Raw genomic sequence first — 21,192 nt, 5'->3', positions numbered from 1 at the left:
CAGTGAGTTTGGGACAGACAAGACTTGCAGAGTAGGAGGAAGTTTGTGCCGGGAAGATCATAGGAATGCGGTAGCAGCAAGGACCTGATGGGATTAAGGCATTGACTGCAAGGTCCTGATTGGTTGGTTCGCATGAACTGTGATATTGGGATGCTCATTCTAACGAAAATCAGGCTTAAAACAAAAAGTACAAAATGTACCAGAAATATTTAACAGCCGACTCCTCAGAGTATCTTTGAGTAACACAGACAACTGAACAAGACCAGTGGTCCAACCAAAATTTAACAGTTAACTTTCATGAAGTGAAAACATATCGTGGGAGTGTCAAAAACACAGACAGCACACAAAAAGATGCGGGTATCTATAACAAAGAATTTCCCCTCAGCGATAAATAAAGAATTCAGATTCCGGTAAAATTTACACAGAGCAGTGGATACGATTCGCCTCTATCCTGATTGCCAGGGATCACAGACCTGGTAGGCTTTGTGTGCCTGTTGAGGTTAGCTGCAGAGGCTTCAACAGCAACTCCCTACGCAGGACCATAAAGCTCTGTGTAAGACCAAGATATCGAACTGTTGGAATCCAACACTTGGCCGGTGTGTAAGAGCTTCTAAAGCCTCTGATTGAGTCTAATATCAGTGGATCGGTGTGGTGCTAATGTGTATCATGGTTTAATGATGATGGACTCTTTGCCTACCTAAGCTTTTAGCGCTGTTGCAGAGGTTGATGTTGAGGTTGTCAACGATGGCTGGGAGAAACGAGAAGTCTGCGACACTGTACGTGTGAATTTTAATGGGCTTGGAGGCGATGGATTTCAGCTCACTCTTTTTGGCACCCCTCACCCCTGAGAGAAATATGTGGTGTTAATACAGAGCAGAATAAACGAGACGCAAAACAAAGACAACTATATGATTAGCAAAGTAATAAATTGTGGTTTGCCCAAACTAAACCTTTGACAGACCAGACATGCTTGTGTGTTTTTAAACCTATTAACTAGAAATCATATGTACTTTACATTACTGCTGTCTGCTCAAATATACCATATGTTTTAGCAGGAACGTCTTCCTTCTGCCATTTCATTTCAAACTGTTCAAATCAACTTGCAAAGACTTTAAAAAAAGTTTGACTTGATTTTCATAAATACGTTAACTGATATGTGCGGTGCGGTCACAGCAAGAAGATCGTGGGTTCAAACCCCGGTTGCCCCGGCCTTTCTGTGTGGAGTGTGCATGTTCTCCCCGTGTCTGCGTGGGTTCTCCGGCTTCCTCCCACCATCCCAAGACATGCAGGCTAGGTTAACTGGTGTCTCTAAAATTGCCCTTAGGTGTAAGTGTGAGTGGTTGTTTGTGTGCCGTGAGTAAATAATGTATATAACTGCAGTTATATACATTATATAACGCGATGGATTGGCGACCTGTCCAGGGTGTACCCCGCCTTTCGCCCAATGTCGGCTGGGATTGGCTCCAGTTCCCCCGCGACCCTGTACGCAGGATAGGCTGTTGACGATGGATGGATGGACGTTAACTGATATAAACAACAGTAATTTGCATATCTTATAATAATAATATATAAGGGACTAGCTAGCTAACATGTGACCAGCATGAAATAACAGGCCCAATTCATGTTATTTCTGTTGTGGTGAAGTAATGTGGTTTCACAGCTGTCACTATTCAAACTGAAAGTCAGTCACCAATAGTGTAGATCTCTATGCCGGCGTCCTTCAGTTTCTTCGAGGGGAGCCGTGTGTCGTCCTGGGACTGTCCGTCAGTCAGCAAGACAGCAATTTTTTGGGAGTCTGCACGCATTCCCACATTGGGCTGGAAGTTGTTCTGCAGGGTGTAGTTAAGAGCCTTTCCTGTATGACAGAAATAAAGAGGCATCAAAAGGCAGAGAGGTACAAAGCTGGCGGGTTTCAGTCACCCCTCCTTCCATGAGTAAATATCCCGTTAGCTGTTAGGTGACTGACAGTTCAGACAGAGAGGAGTTCAGTTATAAGTTAACATCCAATCACTGAGTTTGAAATGTTGAGCTTGCATCATGACTTCTAACATTGTTATTGTATTATTCTAATTACTGTTAGCATTATTAATTAAACAATATTAACGATCTTTTGTTGATAATATTGTTGTGCTATAATGTTGTAACACAATATTATACAACACTATTACAATAACATCAATACTAAATAACCTGTCTTGGTGCTTCCTGTAATCTGTCGCAGACTGCTTGTGGCCCCCAGCAGGGAATATTTGGTCTGGTAGGTGTTCAGGTGCCACTCAGTCCGTGGTCTAAAACTGTACTGAACCAGACCTGCAGAAAACACAAACACAAGAACAGGCTGAACCAGCCCTCTTTTCAATCATAAAAGAAATAATGAGTATTCTTTACAAAATTCTAAAGTGATGTGTGTAGAGAAAAAAAAAGGTGTCATTTGTCAAAACTTTCTCCTCATGTTACTCCACTCAGACAGCTGCAGCATTAGTGGACCCAAGCTGTTCATACTGCAACATTGGCCAATGTATCAGGAGGTAAAGAACCACATCCAGGAACCCCATACCACGCATTCAGGAGATACTTGATGGTCTTGGTGGGAACACGTGGTTCAGTGTGCTGGACCAAGGAAAGGCTTACTATCAAGGTAGCATCAGTGAGGATTCAAAGAAATTACAGCCTTCACATCCCCATGGGGGCTTTATGAATGGAACAGAATTCCATTTGGCCTCACAAACGCACCCTCAGCTTTCCAGTGCTGTATGGAAGAGAGCCTAGAAGGTCTCAGGAACCAGATATGCATTCAAACCACATCAAACAAGGGGACTAAGTGAAGCCAGACAAATGTGACTTGTTCAAAAATGAGGTACATTATGTTGGAAAAGCAGTTTCAGCCGAAGCCTCCAGCACGGACAATAAAGAAATAGCTGCAGTGCAGGCACCAGTGTTAGCTGTAATAATATTACTTTTCCCAGTAACTAGTAGTGTAACGGGTTACTTTTCCAAAACAGTAATATTATTACAGTTACTAATGCAAGTAACGACGCATTACTGAACGCACCATCCTTGACGTGAATGCGCAACAGCGCTGCAGGTCAGCAGCACCGGATCATGTGTTGTTCAAGTCAGGTTAGCCAAGAAGGTAAAGAAAGAATGGAGAACGAGGGAGAGAGGTTCTTTCCACAGCGGGAAGTACTGCCATTACTATGTCCCAGTCTAAGATGCAAAGAACATTGTCGTCCATTTTAAACTCTGTGCAACCAGCAAAAAGATTTCCACCGGCAACAATTCTACATTTATTAAGGCATCTGCTGAAGCAGCTGACATGAAACTCCGGCAGCTACTGCCAGTGACGCTTGGACTCGTCGGGAGAAAGTGGCGTTAACGTAACACTTTGTAAAAATACTGAATACTGCTCTTATTAATACATGTGCAGAAAAACAGTAGTTCAAAAGTCTGAATTTACTTTTTTTTGTAAAAACATATTCCTTGCTGCTGTTATGCTATTATATTAGTTAAAAAGACAAGAAAGTCTCTCTCTCTCTCTCTCTCTCTCTCTCTCTCTCTGCTATGCAGCAGCCCCATCACTCTGACGTCTCTCCACATTATTGTGTGTCTATATGTGTGTGTACTGTCTGTAGTATGAATCCAAATATTACCAATCTGGACTCGGTCCGGGCCGATGTGCAGGTTTCTGACTATGCTAGAGATAAAAGACTTGAAGATTTCAAATTCTAAGTTGCCGATGCTCCCGGAGCCGTCCACCAACAGCACGATGTCAGCCTTGGCTGTGGTGTCACACCGAGCACCTGGAGGAAAACAGAGGATTGTGGGATACAATACACAAAAGATCAAACATAGAACTGACAGCCATGCTAGCGGCTCAGTGAGGCTGTATTTAGCCACAGTGATGCTCTGAGCTAAATCAGCATGCTAACATAAGATTTCGCTCAATGCAGGCTCGTCAGATGTCATTCAAATAGATGAGAACAAGTGTTTCTTCAGTGTTTTGGGTGTGGCTGCCGTGCCGCTGTTTTAAAGGCTGTTATCATTTTGGGGTCAGGTCGCCGCTGAGCACCTGTTTGATAGTGTGGATGTGCTTGTTTTCAGGACACGGTGTTGTGTTATGAGTAGGCCGCTTTTCTTTCTTATTCACCATAATCTCTCGCCTCTCTGTCAAAGAGGAATGTGGCTGCTGTGATTCGGGAGGTCATTGTACCGAAAATGCCCACAAAAGTCTGCATCATTTCGGCACAGTGGACTCCTCCTGCTCAGCTGTTTGTAGTGACGTTTCAGGATTTCGACAACGACAGCACTGACCACGCTCCCTATAACTTTCTCTTTGACTTCTGTACGTTGCACATACAAAAGTCTCGGTGACACCGTCTGACATCACATGATGGTACTTTACTGTAGGCTGCTGCGTCCAGATCAGGTGAGCTGGAGAGAAGTACATAAAGAGAACTGTTGAATCTAATATGTAAGAAATTTAAGTAGGGTTATAAGAGCCTGCATTGGGGCCTGTTAGTGCCTTACGCTACTGATGCTAACATGATCATAATGCTAATGTTTAGCAGGTATAAAGTTTACAATGTTTACAGATGTTCTTAGTTTAGCTTGTGTGCATGCTAACATTGTTTAGAAAAATAACTTTTATTGTGTGACTTTGTTGTATGCAGCTTGTTGCTGAACATCTGCACTCTGAACAACCATACTGATGTCGCGTAAGATGTCTGTGTCAACCACACATCCGGTTTAAACCAGTTCTAACCGAGGAGCAACTGAGCTGTGCCTAGTTCTTCTACTTGTTAACCACAAATGGTGGTTCGTGTACCTGTCTGACTGATTAAAAGGAGTCGACTCAGCTGCATTTTCCACAAGCTCAAATAAAACCTATCAAGACGAGCTTGTGTTCTAATCTTTATTTTCAGACTTGCACCACACTCTAATCCCAAAGTACAGCTGAGGCTGATGGGAATGTCATTCATTTTGCAAGTATTAGTAATCAACTAAAGTATTACGGAAACATCAAGCGCTCATTGAAACATTAAGGGAAGAATAGGTTCAGCCGGGGGCTTCGTTCTGCAGATGACACACAAAATACTCAGGCCTCCTGATCCAGGGGGAGCGTCTCTGAGTCAGAGGGAGATCTACAGAGGACGCTGTGTTTTTCCTGCTTACGAACAGCTTGGCTGCTGACTGACCAAAATGCTGCCACATTCCCTTCACATGTTTGTCCTCCCTCCCTGCTCTGCGTATCTGTAGCTCTCGTCATTATCATACAGTATATCTTTTCAGCTGTCTGCCTGATTTACGGGATTATTTTCTGCTGATGGACGTTGTGGATTTCCTTTGTTGTTTTTGGTGGACTTCCTTGGTTATGTTTCAGACCGCCTCACGCTGAGTGCCTGGACTACGACAGTAAGTTTGTACTTTCTCTACGTTTTTCTTAATAAATCTAGTAAAATCATCCTGCTGAGGTTCAAGCGTCTGTGACCGGGTCCTAAACCTGTTACTGCCAGAGCACACTGCACAATTTCTGATAGAACCAGGTGAGCAACAGAGATATGACCATCTCCGCTGTGACGACGGCGGCTGGTTCTGTTTACTGAAGCAGGTGAAGCAGTGTCATTAGTTTATGAGTTTATGGACTGCATTTGCTGTAGTTGATAGCAAAGTTAAGTTGAGTGACAAGTTGGATTACCAGAGACGTGTGGTCAAGCTTCCTGAAGTGATGAAGCAAGAATCGACAACCGTCCATGTAGGTTAGAATTCGTACCCCCGTTTCAATGCCGTTTCCACTTACACGCACAGGGACAGAAACTGGCTGAAGGTGCGGCAGCGGTGCTGAAAATACAATTACCCTCAAGGCAAACTCAGGCTCTTTCCTGTCGACCAAAGCTAGACAGCAAACATGTACAACATAGATTTATATAATAAATTACAGCAGGAGATAATATTACTTTTTCATTATCAATATCTCCTATATTTCTTGTCCCTTTAAAAATCTTTTCTGCTTTGATGTTCCTACTTTTTGTATGTCTCTTCCAACAAGCCCTCCAAACTAAACAATAAAACACGTTACCTAAAAACAGCCCACTTCAGTCAATAATAATAATAATTTACAGTGTCAGCGTCTGATTTATCAGAAATGTAATTTGGACAAATGGAGGAACACAAGAGCCGACACAGTGTGAATCTTCGTCGTCAAGGAAGTGAAAACATGATCAAGCCAGACAAAATTGGGACAGATCATGGCAGAAATCAAGGATTAAGTGAGCAGTTTGTTGCAATTCGTTGGCAACCCTCTCCACTACACTGAACCTTTAAGAGATGTTTGGCTCGGCTTTGGTCAAAATAATCCAGCTCTGACTTTCAGCAGGAAACAGGATGTGAACTCAAAGTCAGACCCTTTGTTGACTTCATTTATCTTTACGTTCTCCGTTTACCTGTTGAGGTGTGATTTCTTTCAGCCTGGAGTCCTGAGGAGAAAGTCAGAAAACAAACATCAGTATAAAGCAGTTTTCAATATGTGCCATCGACATTCAGAATGTGCAAATAACAATTTATAGATTTTCAGAATGTTGGACGAAGATTTGGAAACAAAGAGTCTGTTAGGAGTGTGGTATTTGTGTTCATGTCTTTCCTGTTTAAGTCTGTTTTTGGTTCTATGTTTCTCTGTATCTTGTTCTGTTAGTTCCTTGTCCTGTACGTTAGTTAATATCTTCTGTGTTTACTCCTGGTCTTGTGTATTCCCTTGTTCTTTTACTGGTTCTGTTTAGCTCTGTCACATTCTTGGTTATTCTCTCTGCCCCATGTCTGCTTTTTAAGTGCTCTCTCTGTTGTCTCTGTCTGCCTGCCTCTCTGTTTTCCTGCTCTCTCTCTGCCTCCCTCGTTATCCTCATGTCTGTCACCTGTGTTGCTCCCGCCCTGCTCGTTATCCCTGGTATATATGTGGTCTTTCTGTTCAGCCCTTGTCCGGTCATTGTTCATGTTACCCCCCAGTCTGTCGTCTGTGCACTCTCTGCCTTCCTGTAACCAGTCTTGCTTGTCTTGTCACCCTGTACCTTTGGATTTCTGTTAGGAACTACCTTTGTTTTGGGTTCTGTATCAGCCACTCAATCAGTAAGTGTGCTCGCCTTTTGTTTGTTTAATTAAACCACTGAACTATACCTGCTCCGCTCTGTGTCCTGCGTTTGGGTCCTCCAACCTGCCTCCACACCACCCACCTTAACAGAGTCGGGTTAATTAAAACTTCTTTATTATATGTTCACAGTTGTGAACATCACTGCAGCGGCAGGAGCAGAATAGAGTGAAAGCTCACGTAGAAACAAACTATTTGTGAAGCTTTAAGTGTTACGTTCAGCTGCTGGCTGAACACAGGAAACAGGGTTTTTGGACCCAAAAGCAGACACGTTGATGGAACTGGTGAGAAGGTGAGGTTTATTTGCAAACCGGGAAACTTGCAGGTGGAGTGATCCAAATGTTCAATCAAGGAATCAATCCACACAAGCAGGAGAAACACAAAGGCTACATGAAATCAACAGTGAACTGGCAAGGAATGAAAAACAACCACCCAATAAGACACAGGTGAATCCACTAAAGCAAGCACAGGAAGTAAAACATGACAACAGAGTAGGAGCAGACAAACTAAAACAGGAAGTAAAGCTAACTGAAACATTCAGGGAAGGATGTAATAACACATGACTGCCTAACTAACCAAACATATACAAAAGCTGGGAACACAGACAGTAAATCAAGACCAGAACACTAGAGCAGAATGAAACAACACACAAACACAGCCAACCAACACAAACCTGTGACATTAAGGAGCTTCAAATGTTTCCAGCTAATTAGAACACAGTGAGTGTACACATAAAAATAAATTCATACATCACTGTTTTGTGTTTGACTTTTCACTTGTTTTTATTTAGGCATTTTAAAACTTCCATATTCCCATTCAGTTAACCTACAGGCCGCTTCTTAAAGAGTTAATGCAACATAGAAGCCTGAAACGTCAGTACCCAGAAATTCTGTTGCGCGATGGAGGGAGTGAGTCTTAACTTCTTACATACACATAGATTGGATGCAGCAACCTTTCTCACTGCACTCGATTACGGTGACCTGCTCTATAGAAATGCGCCTAGCCGATGTTTATCTTTGTTGGATACTGTCTACCATAGTGCATTGAGATTTGTGACTGGATGTAAAGCATCAACACACCATTGTACCTTGGCCCTCATTATCAGTGAGGAGGCCCAGACATTGGCTCACTTTTATTTACAGGTCTATGTTGCTGCCCTCTTATCTTTGCACTTTTATGTCACACAAAATCACTTCCTATTTGTTATGTGTACTTACGGTCCGTCCAGAGCTCGCTAAGACGGCCTTTAGTTATGCTGCTCCATCCACCTGGAACTCATTGCAGACTGATTTGCAGTTGATAAATCTGTTGATCTCTTTTGGTGAATTTAAAGGCTTGGAAGTAGATGCTATAAATTGTTGTCACTGCTTTTAAAATAACCAAATCCTTTAAAACAATGGTATTGACAAATTGTACTTTTAAGCAGTCTAATGTTGTTTGTTTATGAATCTTAAGAGTCTTGTTAGATAATCATCTGGTTAAATAAAGGTTAAATAAAAAATAAATAATTTTTTAAGTACAGGATGGAAGTAGTGTTTCTATTTTCATCTTGCTCTGCTGCTGTTAAATTACTCTGATAAGAAAAAAGGTTTTCATGTGACGACAAGATAATAAAGCAGATATCAGTTTTTCCTCTAACTGTAACAGCTGTAGAGTGTGGTAGATAAGAGGTTTTCCTCTGACACTAACGGGCACATCTATGATGAACTGATGAGCAACTGAAGACACGTTATAAAATTTCACTGATAGTGGTTATGTTTACTGAGGTTTTTAACGCAGGTCTGCAGCTTTAATTCAGTATTTTAACACTGAGGTTTTGCACCTTTCAAACATTCATCATTCCAGCAGAGTCCTACCTGAGCTCCATAGCAACAGCAGCACCAGCAGCAGGTGATCCATGTCCAGGTAGACCGCCTGTCGCTTCTCGTCTGTCGTCTCTTCTTCTGCTGATAAAACATTCTGTTTCCTCTTCTCTTATCTCATCATCAGCCACCTGATGAGCAGCTTCTCAGAACTGAAGCCACGAATAATCCCCAGATTAAAGGAACAGTTCACCCAATTTAAAGATTTTGAGATTTCAGCCTCTAAGACTTCCTTTAGGTTATCACACAGAACAACAGATACATAAATAAACATACGTACAGACACATTCTAATAAAGACTACATGATTGCAAATACTACGACACACCCATACAATGTAGCTCATACACATATACTGCCATGAACTAGGGAACATACACATAGGCAACACGTGTAAATGATAGTTGTGTAAACACTGTAATCTTTATGTGATTATGTCTCTTGTCACAGAATGTCATTATTTATTATGTACTCAGTTTAACTAATGTGCTCTTGGTATTGATGAAATGTTACGACACAGCGGCTGCAGATCCTCTCTGCAACATCTCTATCATTTTATTGGAACCTGTTCTAGTGTTTTTTTAATTGTTCCTGACTAATAAACCAATAAATTATTTAAAAATGTTTAGTATTCATGTGATTTCACAGAACACATTTACACCTGCGTGATCATGTAACAAGGGCACGGCGCCACAACAACCTCAGAGCTTAATGCAGAGTCAGCAAGCTCAATAAATTATTGTTAAATATTTGAATAATTTAAGCATTTAGATTTTTAGGATATACAGTATGAAATTAACCATGAAGAAGATTGCGGTGTGAATGCTGTCGGTTGAAGGGCTTGCACTAAACTGAATTGCTGGCTTGAAAAAAGTTGAGTAGTACAAATGTGTGAAAGATGTGGAAAGTTTGAAGGATTGTTGAAAAGCTGATGCTAAACTGCATTGCTAGTTTTTATGTGCATGAAGTAGCTTAAGGATTGTCCAAACTTGGAAAAATGAGAATGTTCTAAATATCAGCAAGATTTTAAACTTGAATAAACTTCTAATTGCACTAAAAGTTGTAGAACATTTTAAGGTTTGAATGTAATTTCTAGTTGAATAAATGTGAGAAAGTCCCGAGTGTTGTAAAGATATGACCTGAAAAGATTTAGAAAGGATTATGAAGACTTGGAAAAGTTTGAAATGGTGTAATTAGTTTCAATGTGACATAATTGTATCAGCTCCCACTGGAGGTCCTGAGAGATGATGATGCCCAGGAAGTGTTGACTGATGTGTCAAAAAGTCAACGACAATCTCCACTGTCTTCAGAGCGTTGAGCTCCAGACTGTTCTGGCTGCACCAGGTCACCAGATGGTCGACAAACAACATCCTGGCGTAGGTTCGTGGGGGGTCCAGGTGCTGGAGGATGAAGTGAAGGGCCATGTTTACTGCATCATCTACAGACCTGTCGGCTCTGTAGGCGAACTGCAGGGAGTCTGTAATGGACTTGAGGTGGAAAAACCCAAGGCACTCAATAGTCTTTAAGACCACAGAGGTCTGGGTTTTTTGTAGACTGACAGCACTCTCCGTGCTGTTGGAGAGAGGAGGACTACATGGAAGGGTAATGACTACTCCCTGAAGACCATCAGCATGAAGATCCGTCCTGTGCAGTAGTTCTCCAGGACCAACGTACAGCAGAATATCAGCAGCTGATCTCTCTCCTCATTTCTTTCCATTTCTCTCATTTTTGATTTGTTACCATCTGTGGCTCAAAGCAGTCCCAGCTCCTCTCATCTCTTTTAAAAGCAGCAGATGGATGAAATGGACCGGGACAGTTTCTAGTTTTGGCAACTGACTTGAAATTGAAGCTGTGACCTACCCAAACTCAATTCCGCAACTCTCCTTAAAATTGATTCAAGAGTGGCATGTGACATTTAATGACAGAATGAGTCGCCACAGATAGAAACTCCAAATAAAAACAAAGTCCTCTGAAGGGGAAACTTCTTCCAACAGTATAAACTCAAGAGGCTAATGCTAAAGCTAGCCCAGAGCTCAGATTGGAAGAGGACAGTGCAGCAATACTCTCCGGTAATCTGAGAAAAATGTGGGACCATCTGACGTACGTAGAGAGACAGATTAACAGGGTGCTAGACTGTCTTCTGCGATGCCAGAGGCAAGTAGGAAGAGGAAAAAGTTCAAATTAATGGTGTTACAGATGGAACAGGTCCCTCCAGAAGAGATTGCAGAAAGCCTGTTCTCACTTTCACGTCGGCACATATGGACTCATGAAAGGAAATTTTACTGCATCGACAGGCCGTATTACAGATCAAAAAAAGCCACAAAGAGAACATAAATCAAACTAACTAGTTTCAACACAACGTTTGGTGGAGGTTTGAAACCCTAATGTGAATCATTATCTGCTGTACGCTGACAATAAATGAGAAGCTGAGCGTGAAGCTGATGTCTTCACTTTGTCTTGCATCAGCTGAACAAACAGGAACAGATGGAGCAGGAAATCCCTCTGCAGCACCAACACTTTGGCATAAACACATTCGACTGTGTCCTTATGAGTTCAGTTTTAACATTCTGTGCCGGTTTCTCTTTTGCTGCTTGTCTTCGTATTCTCAGAGTCCAGAGGGAGAGCTGTGCTGAACTGACCGGAATCGTAAACATCTTAATTATTTTTGGGATCCATTTTTGTAAGTAAAACCAGCAAAGTTCAAAAGTGTCAGCAAAACTTGAGAATGGATGGAAGCATCACAAAACATCTTGTTAGTATTATTGTAAGTACTATGCTTGTCAGGCAGTTAGCTGTAACTCTGGTCAAACTACTAATAACATAAAAGAAAAACAAACCTTTGATTTGACTCTATGACTTTCATTTTTTGTTATAAAATTCAAAGAACAAATAAAAATAGAGGAAGTAAAATATTTCAGCTGAATTACACACACAGTATATAAAAGGTAATGAACACAAAAGAAACTGAATTAAATAATCCAAACTGGATGGATTTTTATTGGCTGAACATTTATCTAGATCAGACAATAAAACTCATATATATCATGAACGTCTCTGAACATTATGAACATTATGGTGCCACAAACTGGAATTACGATTCTTCAGCGTTTTAGTGAACCAGTATACCTGATCAGCAGCTGTACTTACTGATTTACTATATTATTTAAGATGTTATTTATGCTATATGTTATTAGAGCCCACAGAGAACCCATTAGAGTCAGTTAGTGTTAGCCAATAGGTTAGCGGTATGGAAAGATTGTGGTTTCAGTTAAGGCAAACACAAATTAGAGGACCCCGACCTCCAACAGCTGATGTATTTGGACATTATTCCCAGAGATACTGGGCTGCAAAGACCTGGTTTGGTTCTTGGTCATCTTTTTTCTGCTCTCATTTCAGTAGAAGTCTAAAGGTAAAACATTTGGTGTAACCTTGACGGAGCTGAAGCACAGTTGTGTTGAAGCTGAGCAATCCATCTAGATGTGGGAAAAGCTCTTTGGAGGTCCTACTCTCCTGCCTGGGCTCCTTCCTCTTCAGCCGGCCCCCCTTCAGCTCTGCAAACACCGAGGTTATAATAATCCAGCTCCACGTTCTCCTGTGGGTCTGGCTTCTGGCCCCTGGTGGCCTGGAGAGACATGGCAGCACACAGATATGAGTCGCTGCATCACTGCTCTCTTCAGTTCAATGTTCAGAAGCTGAGAGCTTCGTTTCAGCCAGTCCTCTGGTCAACAGAGATGTGTACGTACCTTATGGATGAAACAGATGGCAGCGATGAACAACAGCGGCAGGACCACCAGTCTGGAGATAACAACTGCATCCAACCTGACAGGTTCTGAACAGAAACAAGAGAGTCATCAGCATAACAAAGTGTTTCACTAGAACAGAGATGAAGCCAAGTCAAAGCTGCAGCTCCTCTTCTACCTGAGCAGGTGAGTCCAACAGCTTTTCCAGATGAGCAGGTGTTTCTAGCTGAGCCTGAGCTTCTACAGTCCGGGAGAGCAGACTCATGGCCTCCCACAGACCATTTTTAAACATTTTTATTAACTTAGGTTCAGTAGTGGGGCCACATCTCAACCAAACCTCCAATCACCTGTCAAGGCTATGTATACCTATTCTACTCAGCCTGCCCCGCTTGTTTCAGTTTGCTTAAAGCAATACAGACAGTGCTTGATGCATAACTTAATTATTGTTTATTTGAAAAGGGACAATTTACACTGATCAACATTCAAAGCAAATGTAAATTTACCCGAGTAAGCCACAGGCTAGTTTTCATCGGCAGTCCCTTTGCCAGATTTTATTGGGCATCCTATAGTAAACAAATATAATACAATAAAATACATTATACTATAGACAATAGTAAAAAGTACACTGTGTTAAAAAATCATTATCGATTAAACTACATGAGCCGATAAGATCTAAAAATAGATGATACAGTTATCGGTGATGGATGGGACCAGCGGACCTGCAGACAAAAGAGGAGGAGCTAGACTGTGAATAATCCGATAAACTAAGCAGAAATTTTAGTATTTAATGAGGTTTTCCCAGCAAAGCAGTTTATACTTATTTTAGAATATGGCAATGATGGTAACGAAATGACTTTTTGTCTAGAGTTTTAAGTGCTTGTTTGTATAACGATTTTAATGGTTTTAAAGGTGTAGACTATGCATTGGACCAACTTATCAGACAATAGGTGATGTGGGAGAGAACCAATGAATGGAAGGTTTCTGATATACCTGAATTTTGCCATACTGAACTTCACTATATTACAGACCCTTATGTGGGATTTATAGGCAAGGTGTGTGGTCCTGAGTAGTCCTACATACTTATGTTCTGAGACAACTTTTAGTCTGTCTCCTGACCTATGCTGCAGCCTTTTCAAAGAAACAACAAAAAAACAGTTTTTGAAACATTTAGTTGCAAACAAAAGTGCTTAAGCCAAGATGTGACCTTCACTAAAACATCTGTTAGCTTGATTACAACCTCTTCAGTCTTACCATGAGTAAAATAACCTTATCATCAGCATACATTAAAATAACACATTTTCCACAGACAGAGGGCAGATCGTTGATGTATATGCTAAACAGGTTTGGACCCAGTATAGAACCCTGCTGGACCCTGGCTGATAGACATAGGGGGTTAGATTTATAGTTACCAATGTGTGTCGCAGTAGTGGTCGGCAATAGGCGGTCCGCGGGCCAGAACCGGCCCGCCAGCAATAATATCTGGCCCTCTCATAATCACTTCCTCTTAACTGATTGTGCCTACTAAATAAAAGCGCAAGAAAGTTTTTTGCAGCAATGCTTCATGTAGAGTTTATTGAGAGCCTTTACTTTGAAAAGTTCTGTAGGACATTCAAAAGAGTTTCTGGCTTGCCTGACACACCTCTGAAAAAGCCGTCAGTAAACGTGCGATTGGTTTCCCCCGAATTTCCTCAGAGAAATGACAATAGTCCTTCCAGACACTCCTCACCCGAGGAAGACTGGTGCTTTACACACATATTTTCCTCAAACATATTTACATATCCTCGTATTCAAAAACGCCCTGCAGCGGAATTCCGGCACAGCGCCAGAGAACTTTAAGCCCTGAGGGTCTACCAAGTTCACATTCAACCACCAAGATGACACCATAGTCGTAGAGATTCAACCAGGTTGATCCCGTTTCACAGTCAGCACCCAGCTCTGTCGCAGACTTACCCAAATCTCGGCTATACACCGGTTCATCCTCAGGGCAGCTCACACTGGCCACCACAACACCATTGCATCACCATCATCGTCTCGTCTCTCAGACACTCTCGAGGAAGCTTGAACCGGATCTTAATCTGACTCTTTTGGGGGCTTGAAATAAGCTCAGGTGAAAACACTTCTGAGACGGAACCCCCACACTGAGTCTCCTCTGCCTGGTCTTCTGTACACCCTCCCAGACCAGCCAATCAGACCGCATCCTTCTTCCACCATCACCGTTCCTCATATGCATTAATCCATCCTCCATAATCCATGCATTCCACCTTTGCATGTACCTCTAAATCACATACTGTTGTGGCATGGTCCTTGCTAGCTAAGTGGACGGAGTCACCATGACGTCTTGCTGACTGCTGTTTTGAAACCTCCAGTATGGGATTATGGGCACTGGACGTGACCATATTTGGACGAGAATGTGGCGCTAGCCTGGTTAGCTAGGTGCATCCGTAATTCTCATTAACTGATTTTAACCAGGATGGTAATTTTGACTAGGAAAAGAGAGAATGCAGGTTTAAGGTGCTTCAGTATTGGCTTCACTTTTCAGACACTGAGGTTCCCACTTGAAGACAGCCAAGAGCACAGTCCTGTATAGTCCAGTATGATGATGGACTCTTTGCCTACCTAAGATTTTAGAGTTGTCACAGAGGTTGATGGTGAGGTTGTCAACGATGGCTGGGAGAAACGAGAAGTCTGTGACACTGTACGTGTGAATTTCAGTGGGCTCGGAGGCGATGGATTTCAGCTCACTCTCTTTGGCACCCCTCACCCCTGAGAGAAAAATGTGGTGTTAATACAGAGCAGAAAAAACGAGACTACTATATAAACTACATACGTTTGACAGACCATACTGATGGTTGTGTGTTTTTAATCGTATTAACTAGAAATCAGATGCACTTTACCGTTGACTGTCAGCTAAAACAAACCCCATGTTTTAGCAGGACTTTCTTCCTTCTGGACAGCCATTGAGTTTAGTTAAAATATTTTTGTTTCAAATGATTAAAATCAACTTGCCAATTCTTAAAACATGCTTGAATTGATTTTCATAAAGACACTGACTGATTAAAAACAACAAATGTAGTAATTTGCATCTCTTATAATCATCATCATAATATATAAGGGACTGGCTAGCTATCATTTTCATTGTGACAAGCATGAAATAACAGGCCCAATTCATGTTATTTCTGTTGTGGTGAAGTAATGTGGTTTCACAGCTGTCCCTATTCAAACTGAAAGTCAGTCACCAATAGCGTAGATCTCTATGCCGGCGTCCTTCAGTTTCTGTGACGGGAGCCGTGTGTCGTCCTGGGACTCTCCGTCTGTCAGCAAGACAACAATTTTTTGGGAGTCTGCACGCATTCCCACATCGGGCTGGAAGTTGTTCTGCAGGGTGAAGTTAAGAGCCATTCCTGTATGACAGAAATAAAGAGGCATCAAAAGGCAGAGAGGTACAAAGCTGGGGGGTTTCAGTCACCCCTCCTTCCATGAGTAAATATCCCGTTAGCTGTTAGGTGACTGACAGTTCAGACAGAGAGGAGTTCAGTTATAAGTTAACATCCAATCACTGAGTTTGAAATGTTGAGCTTGCATCATGACTTCTAACATTGTTATTGTATTATTCTAATTACTGTTAGCATTATTAATTAAACAATATTAACGATCTTTTGTTGATAATATTGTTGTGCTATAATGTTGTAACACAATATTATACAACACTATTACAATAACATCAATACTAAATAACCTGTCATGGTGCCTCCTGTAATCTGTCGCAGACTGCTTGTGGCCCCCAGCAGGGAATATGTGGTCTGGTAGGTGTTCAGGTGCCACTCAGTCTGTGGTCTAAAACTGTACTGAACCAGACCTGCAGAAAACACAAACACAAGAACAGGCTGAACCAGCCCTCTTTTCAATCATAAAAGAAATAATGAGTATTCTTTACAAAATTCTAAAGTGATGTGTGTAGAGAAAAAAAAAGGTGTCATTTGTCAAAACTTTTTCCTCATGTTACTCCACTCAGACAGCTGCAGCATTAGTGGACCCAAGCTGTTCATACTGCAGCACCGGGAACAAACTTACAACAGACCAGGGCTGTTTAACAACTGCAGCTGCTTCTGTGTGGCTTGCCTGCATATATTGTAACTTATCCTGCCACCTACTGGTAATCCAAGGAAAAATAACTGGACAATCACATATTCCAAGTATACTATTTAACAACTTGTTGCATTAAAGTAACTGGGCATGTATTAAACACAGGGGAAACAAACATTCCTGCAAAATAAATGTCCAACATAAGCACTTATTACATTTAAAGTACAACATTAACCATGGAATGTCAAATGTCAGGGCAATACCCAGTTCATAACATTAAAAACACCTCCCTCTTTTAATCCTCTCACTCGATGGCAGGACTCTTTGAAAGTTAGAAACAGGAAAATGGTCTTAAGTGCATTTCCCAGGCATTACCATCAGAGTACATTAGGACAGTATACCATGTGATCTCTTCACAACCCACTCTTAACACCATAACATTTTGGCCATTGTATCAGGAGTGTTATGACCCCTCCCTTTCTGCCAGCTGTGGCTTCATTGGTTGCTTCTTGCAGGAGCTGGCAGTTTGGGAGGCCTCGTTCAGTAATGGACTGACACCTGTGTCGGCCTCAGCCTAGGCTACATATTTCCCCCTGTCTCATTGTCTGTCTCTCTCTCCTAGGCTCCTCATCTCCTGGTTTGGATTTGTTTCCTGAGTTACGGTCAACCTTTGTTCATACATTTTCACTCATCTATGCATTCCATTCACCACTGATGCCACTGATAATCACGTTTTCTCTGTTGTAAATAGTTCTTTTTTTGTTCATAGTTTATTTAATAAAATGTTCTTTTTTGGCACTTTAACCTTCTTGGTCTCCCCCTTATTGTCACATTCAATGAGCCGGGAGGTGACAGGAGGTAAACCACATCCAGGAAGTGTTTTGGCGGGAACACTTGGTTGAGCGTGCTGGACAGAACATGTGCAAGCAGCTCAAAGCTTTCAGCCGTGAACAATTCTACATTTAATTTATTGAAGAATCTGCTGATGCAGCCGACATGAAACTCCAGCCGCTTTGCAGATTAAACCTAATTTACTAAATGTTTAGTTTAATAGTTCTTATTTTTTTCTTGTAAAATGTTGCTATTGCAATAAAACAGGCTATATTTAGGATAAATAAAATGATTAGGTTATATATTATATATATATTGTTGTTTTTCTTGTTATTGCCGGTAGCCTATACGACCATAATATGAAAAGCCTACGTAATGAGTTAGCATAATAATGTCACTTAATATTGGTCACACCTGACCTATTTGGGAATAGCTAATATGACAACGTTTGTGCTGTGAAAGTCAGACAAACACACCTGGAAACATGTTAGTTCGAACTAAGTTAATTCAACCACGATGGAACCAACAAGTTAGGAAAGTTTTTGGAAACGGTAGATGTTTGTTAATTTAACAATACGTGATACCAAGATGGTTAAACTCTACTTTCCGTTGTTGTACGGGAAACGCACCCTGATCGAGAACAGCTGAATAGCCAGCCCTCAGTCAGGGACAGAACACAGGGGAGCCAATCAACAACCTGAGAGTGGAGCAGCAGGTGAACGAGGCTGATTTAATGCTGGGAGAATGAGAGGGGAGGGTTAGGGTTGCTGGGTGGATGCTGGAGCATCAGCTTGGGCAAGTGAGTACAGTTTCATGATACAACAGATGTATTGGTGACAGCCTTGCCGGGAGTTCCTGGGCTACAACAGAGTTACAACAGAGTAGCCGTTGTGTTAGCAGTAAATGTTTTCTGGTGGAAGAAGCCCCTTGTTGTTCAAGAGGATCCGCTCGCTGGCTGTGGACTTGGCTACTAGCCCATGCTAGGAAGCTAGAGGCAACAGATCACACTGTAGGACTTATTTCTGACAATAATGAATCAGTTTACAGAAACATCCCTGGTGGCTACACACCAGTTAAATTGTTTCCTAAACAAAAGTAGTGTTTATGGACTTTAATAAGATGCACAGTGGCCATCTGGGCTGGTAGGTAACAGATCTCATATGTTTATTAAATATCATAGGCTACATATAAAGAGGTACCCAAAGTTCAGGTGGCAGGTCAAAATTCTAATTCTAACCCTCTAAAATAATCTGAGTCTGTGCAATGAGAAATTAATTAATTTTAATTCAGTTAGAAACTTCTGGACTCCTGTGTTTCAGCAGCTTTTCTGCTCATGTTCAAAACTTTCTGCACATTAAAAAAATCTTTCCCCACATATCTGTGTTCTTTGACATTTTCAGAATAACATTAATTATATATATACATTTATTTCAGTCATAATATTTTGAGAATAAAATTGCAGTTTGATGGAATAAAGTCATAATATTTTAACAAAACCTACCTGCCCCTCTGCTGTGCATTCATGTGCGCTCGTCTGGGACTGTACCGGATGAGACAAGAGCACTGCTCTTCATCGGAGGTAGAAAACCGAAACTGCAAGCACTTATGATCAGGCAACAGACCACAAATCCACACATGTGGGGTGGGTCACGTTACCTGATCTTCAGACAAATTGTAGCATCTCTCTCTCTCTCTCTCTCTCTCTCTCAGGGCTCGGTGCTATGCAGCAGCCCCATCACTCTGACGTCTCTCCACATTATTGTGTGTCTATATGTGTGTGTACTGTCTGTAGTATGAATCCAAATATTACCAATCTGGACTCGGTCCGGGCCGATGTGGAGGTTTCTGACTATGCTAGAGATAAAAGACTTGAAGATTTCAAATTCTAAGTTGCCGATGCTCCCGGAGCCGTCCACCAACAGCACGATGTCAGCCTTGGCTGTGGTGTCACACCGAGCACCTGGAGGAAAACAGAGGATTGTGGGATACAATACACAAAAGATCAAACATAGAACTGACAGCCATGCTAGCGGCTCAGTGAGGCTGTATTTAGCCACAGTGATGCTCTGAGCTAAATCAGCATGCTAACATAAGATTTCGCTCAATGCAGGCTCGTCAGATGTCACACAGTATCTTCAGATCGCAAGATCGCTGACGTAATTGCTGACCTAATCTGCACTCTGCGTCTGTAGCCACCTGTCGGAAGCTCCGTCTTAAACCGGACTCTTATCCAGTTTTAATCCACTCTTTTTCGTTACATTTTTTATATCCTTTTTATATCCTTTTTATTTAACTTAAGTTTTACTTGGGTTAAGGATTTTAGCATTCCGACATGGATTTTAAGCTAGATGACCGTAAAAACACGATCAACGCTACTGATTGCAACAAAGCTCCGGTGACTATGCTAGCCGAGATAACTCTGCCCCATGAGGACTGCACACTCCTTAAGAAAGCAAACAAGAAGATTGCTGACCTTATGGAAGACATCCGACGACTTTCAGAGGAACTCAAAGAGAAAGATTCCCTGCTGACTGGCTTTATGGATGTGGCTTCAGTACAAGCCAAACAGATTGTTTCTCTTAGCGCAACCGCTAACATCCAGGACACCGTGTTTTGGGACCCCTCTACCCTTCCCAGGCTTTCATCCTGCTCGACTCCGAAGCATCAGTCAACCTGGGCTGAAGTGGTGGTCCGTGGCTGCAAGAGAGGCTCGGATGGGGCTGCCTCTCCTCCGTCCATCGGCCTCTCCAACCGCTATGCAGCCTTGTCTAACGACACTCCGGTCCATACAGCGGATGCACCTACGGCTTCGAGTCTCCCTGATACGGATCTCTTTCGGCGCACAGTGCCTGCCGACACTGTTGCATCTCCTCCACCGGCTACATCTCCCGCACTGGGCCGCCGGTCTGCCGCTGGACCTGATCGGCGGCCGTCATCCCGGTCAAAAACGTCCGCTTCCCGACGTAGGATCCTGAAGGAGGCTGTGCTCAGACGCTCCGGAGGCCGTCTCTACCCTGCACCGTCGGGTAGCCCTTCTCTCAGGTCTGCTACTGCTACTCCAACACAACACTCGGCAGCTCACACACTCCATCCTCAGTCCGCACGCAGTGTTGAAGCAGATTCTGCTCAGTCCTGCTCTGGAACCCCACAACCGGCATCTCCTCGTCCTCTTTTCTCCCCAACCACACTAATAATTGGTGACTCCATAACCAGAAACCTCCGTTTCTTTAACGCCACCACTCGCTGCTTCCCCGGTGCCACCACGGCTGACATTTTAAAAAAACTCCAGGACCTGATGCCGTCGCTCCCGTCCTCCATCACAAGAGTGATAGTCCATGTCGGAACAAATGACACAGCTCTTCGGCAGTCTGAGCTGACAAAATCAGATTTTAACCGTCTTTTTAACTTTTTAAAGCAGTGTGGAAAGTCCGTTTTTATCTCTGGTCCCATTCCCACAGTTGGTCGCGGTGCTGGCCGCTTCAGTAGACTCCTTGGCCTCCATGACTGGCTCCAGTCCGCCTGCAGGGCTCACCGTGTGTTTT

At 42.4% G+C, this 21,192-nt stretch overlaps 1 protein-coding gene across 1 annotated transcript in view; it reads right to left on the bottom strand.

Moving 5' to 3' along the window:
* Window positions 1-12,043: 12,043 nt before the first annotated feature.
* Window positions 12,044-21,192, bottom strand: part of LOC123983559 (collagen alpha-1(XII) chain-like) — a 13,123-nt gene continuing 3,974 nt past the window's right edge. Inside the window, exons 3-8 of the mRNA XM_046069815.1 lie at window positions 19,461-19,610; window positions 16,473-16,592; window positions 15,973-16,137; window positions 15,353-15,499; window positions 12,740-12,825; window positions 12,044-12,618 (exon numbers count right to left, since the gene is read on the bottom strand). Coding sequence (XP_045925771.1) covers window positions 12,499-12,618; window positions 12,740-12,825; window positions 15,353-15,499; window positions 15,973-16,137; window positions 16,473-16,592; window positions 19,461-19,610 — 788 coding nt within the window. The 3' untranslated portion in view covers window positions 12,044-12,498. The remainder of the gene's footprint in view (window positions 12,619-12,739; window positions 12,826-15,352; window positions 15,500-15,972; window positions 16,138-16,472; window positions 16,593-19,460; window positions 19,611-21,192) is intronic.

Source organism: Micropterus dolomieu, linkage group LG14 (genome assembly GCF_021292245.1).
Source record: "Micropterus dolomieu isolate WLL.071019.BEF.003 ecotype Adirondacks linkage group LG14, ASM2129224v1, whole genome shotgun sequence".
NCBI classification, from domain to species: Eukaryota; Metazoa; Chordata; class Actinopteri; order Centrarchiformes; family Centrarchidae; genus Micropterus; species Micropterus dolomieu.
Note: the sequence above shows the minus strand (reverse complement) of the source record. Positions and strands in the feature narration are given on the sequence as shown.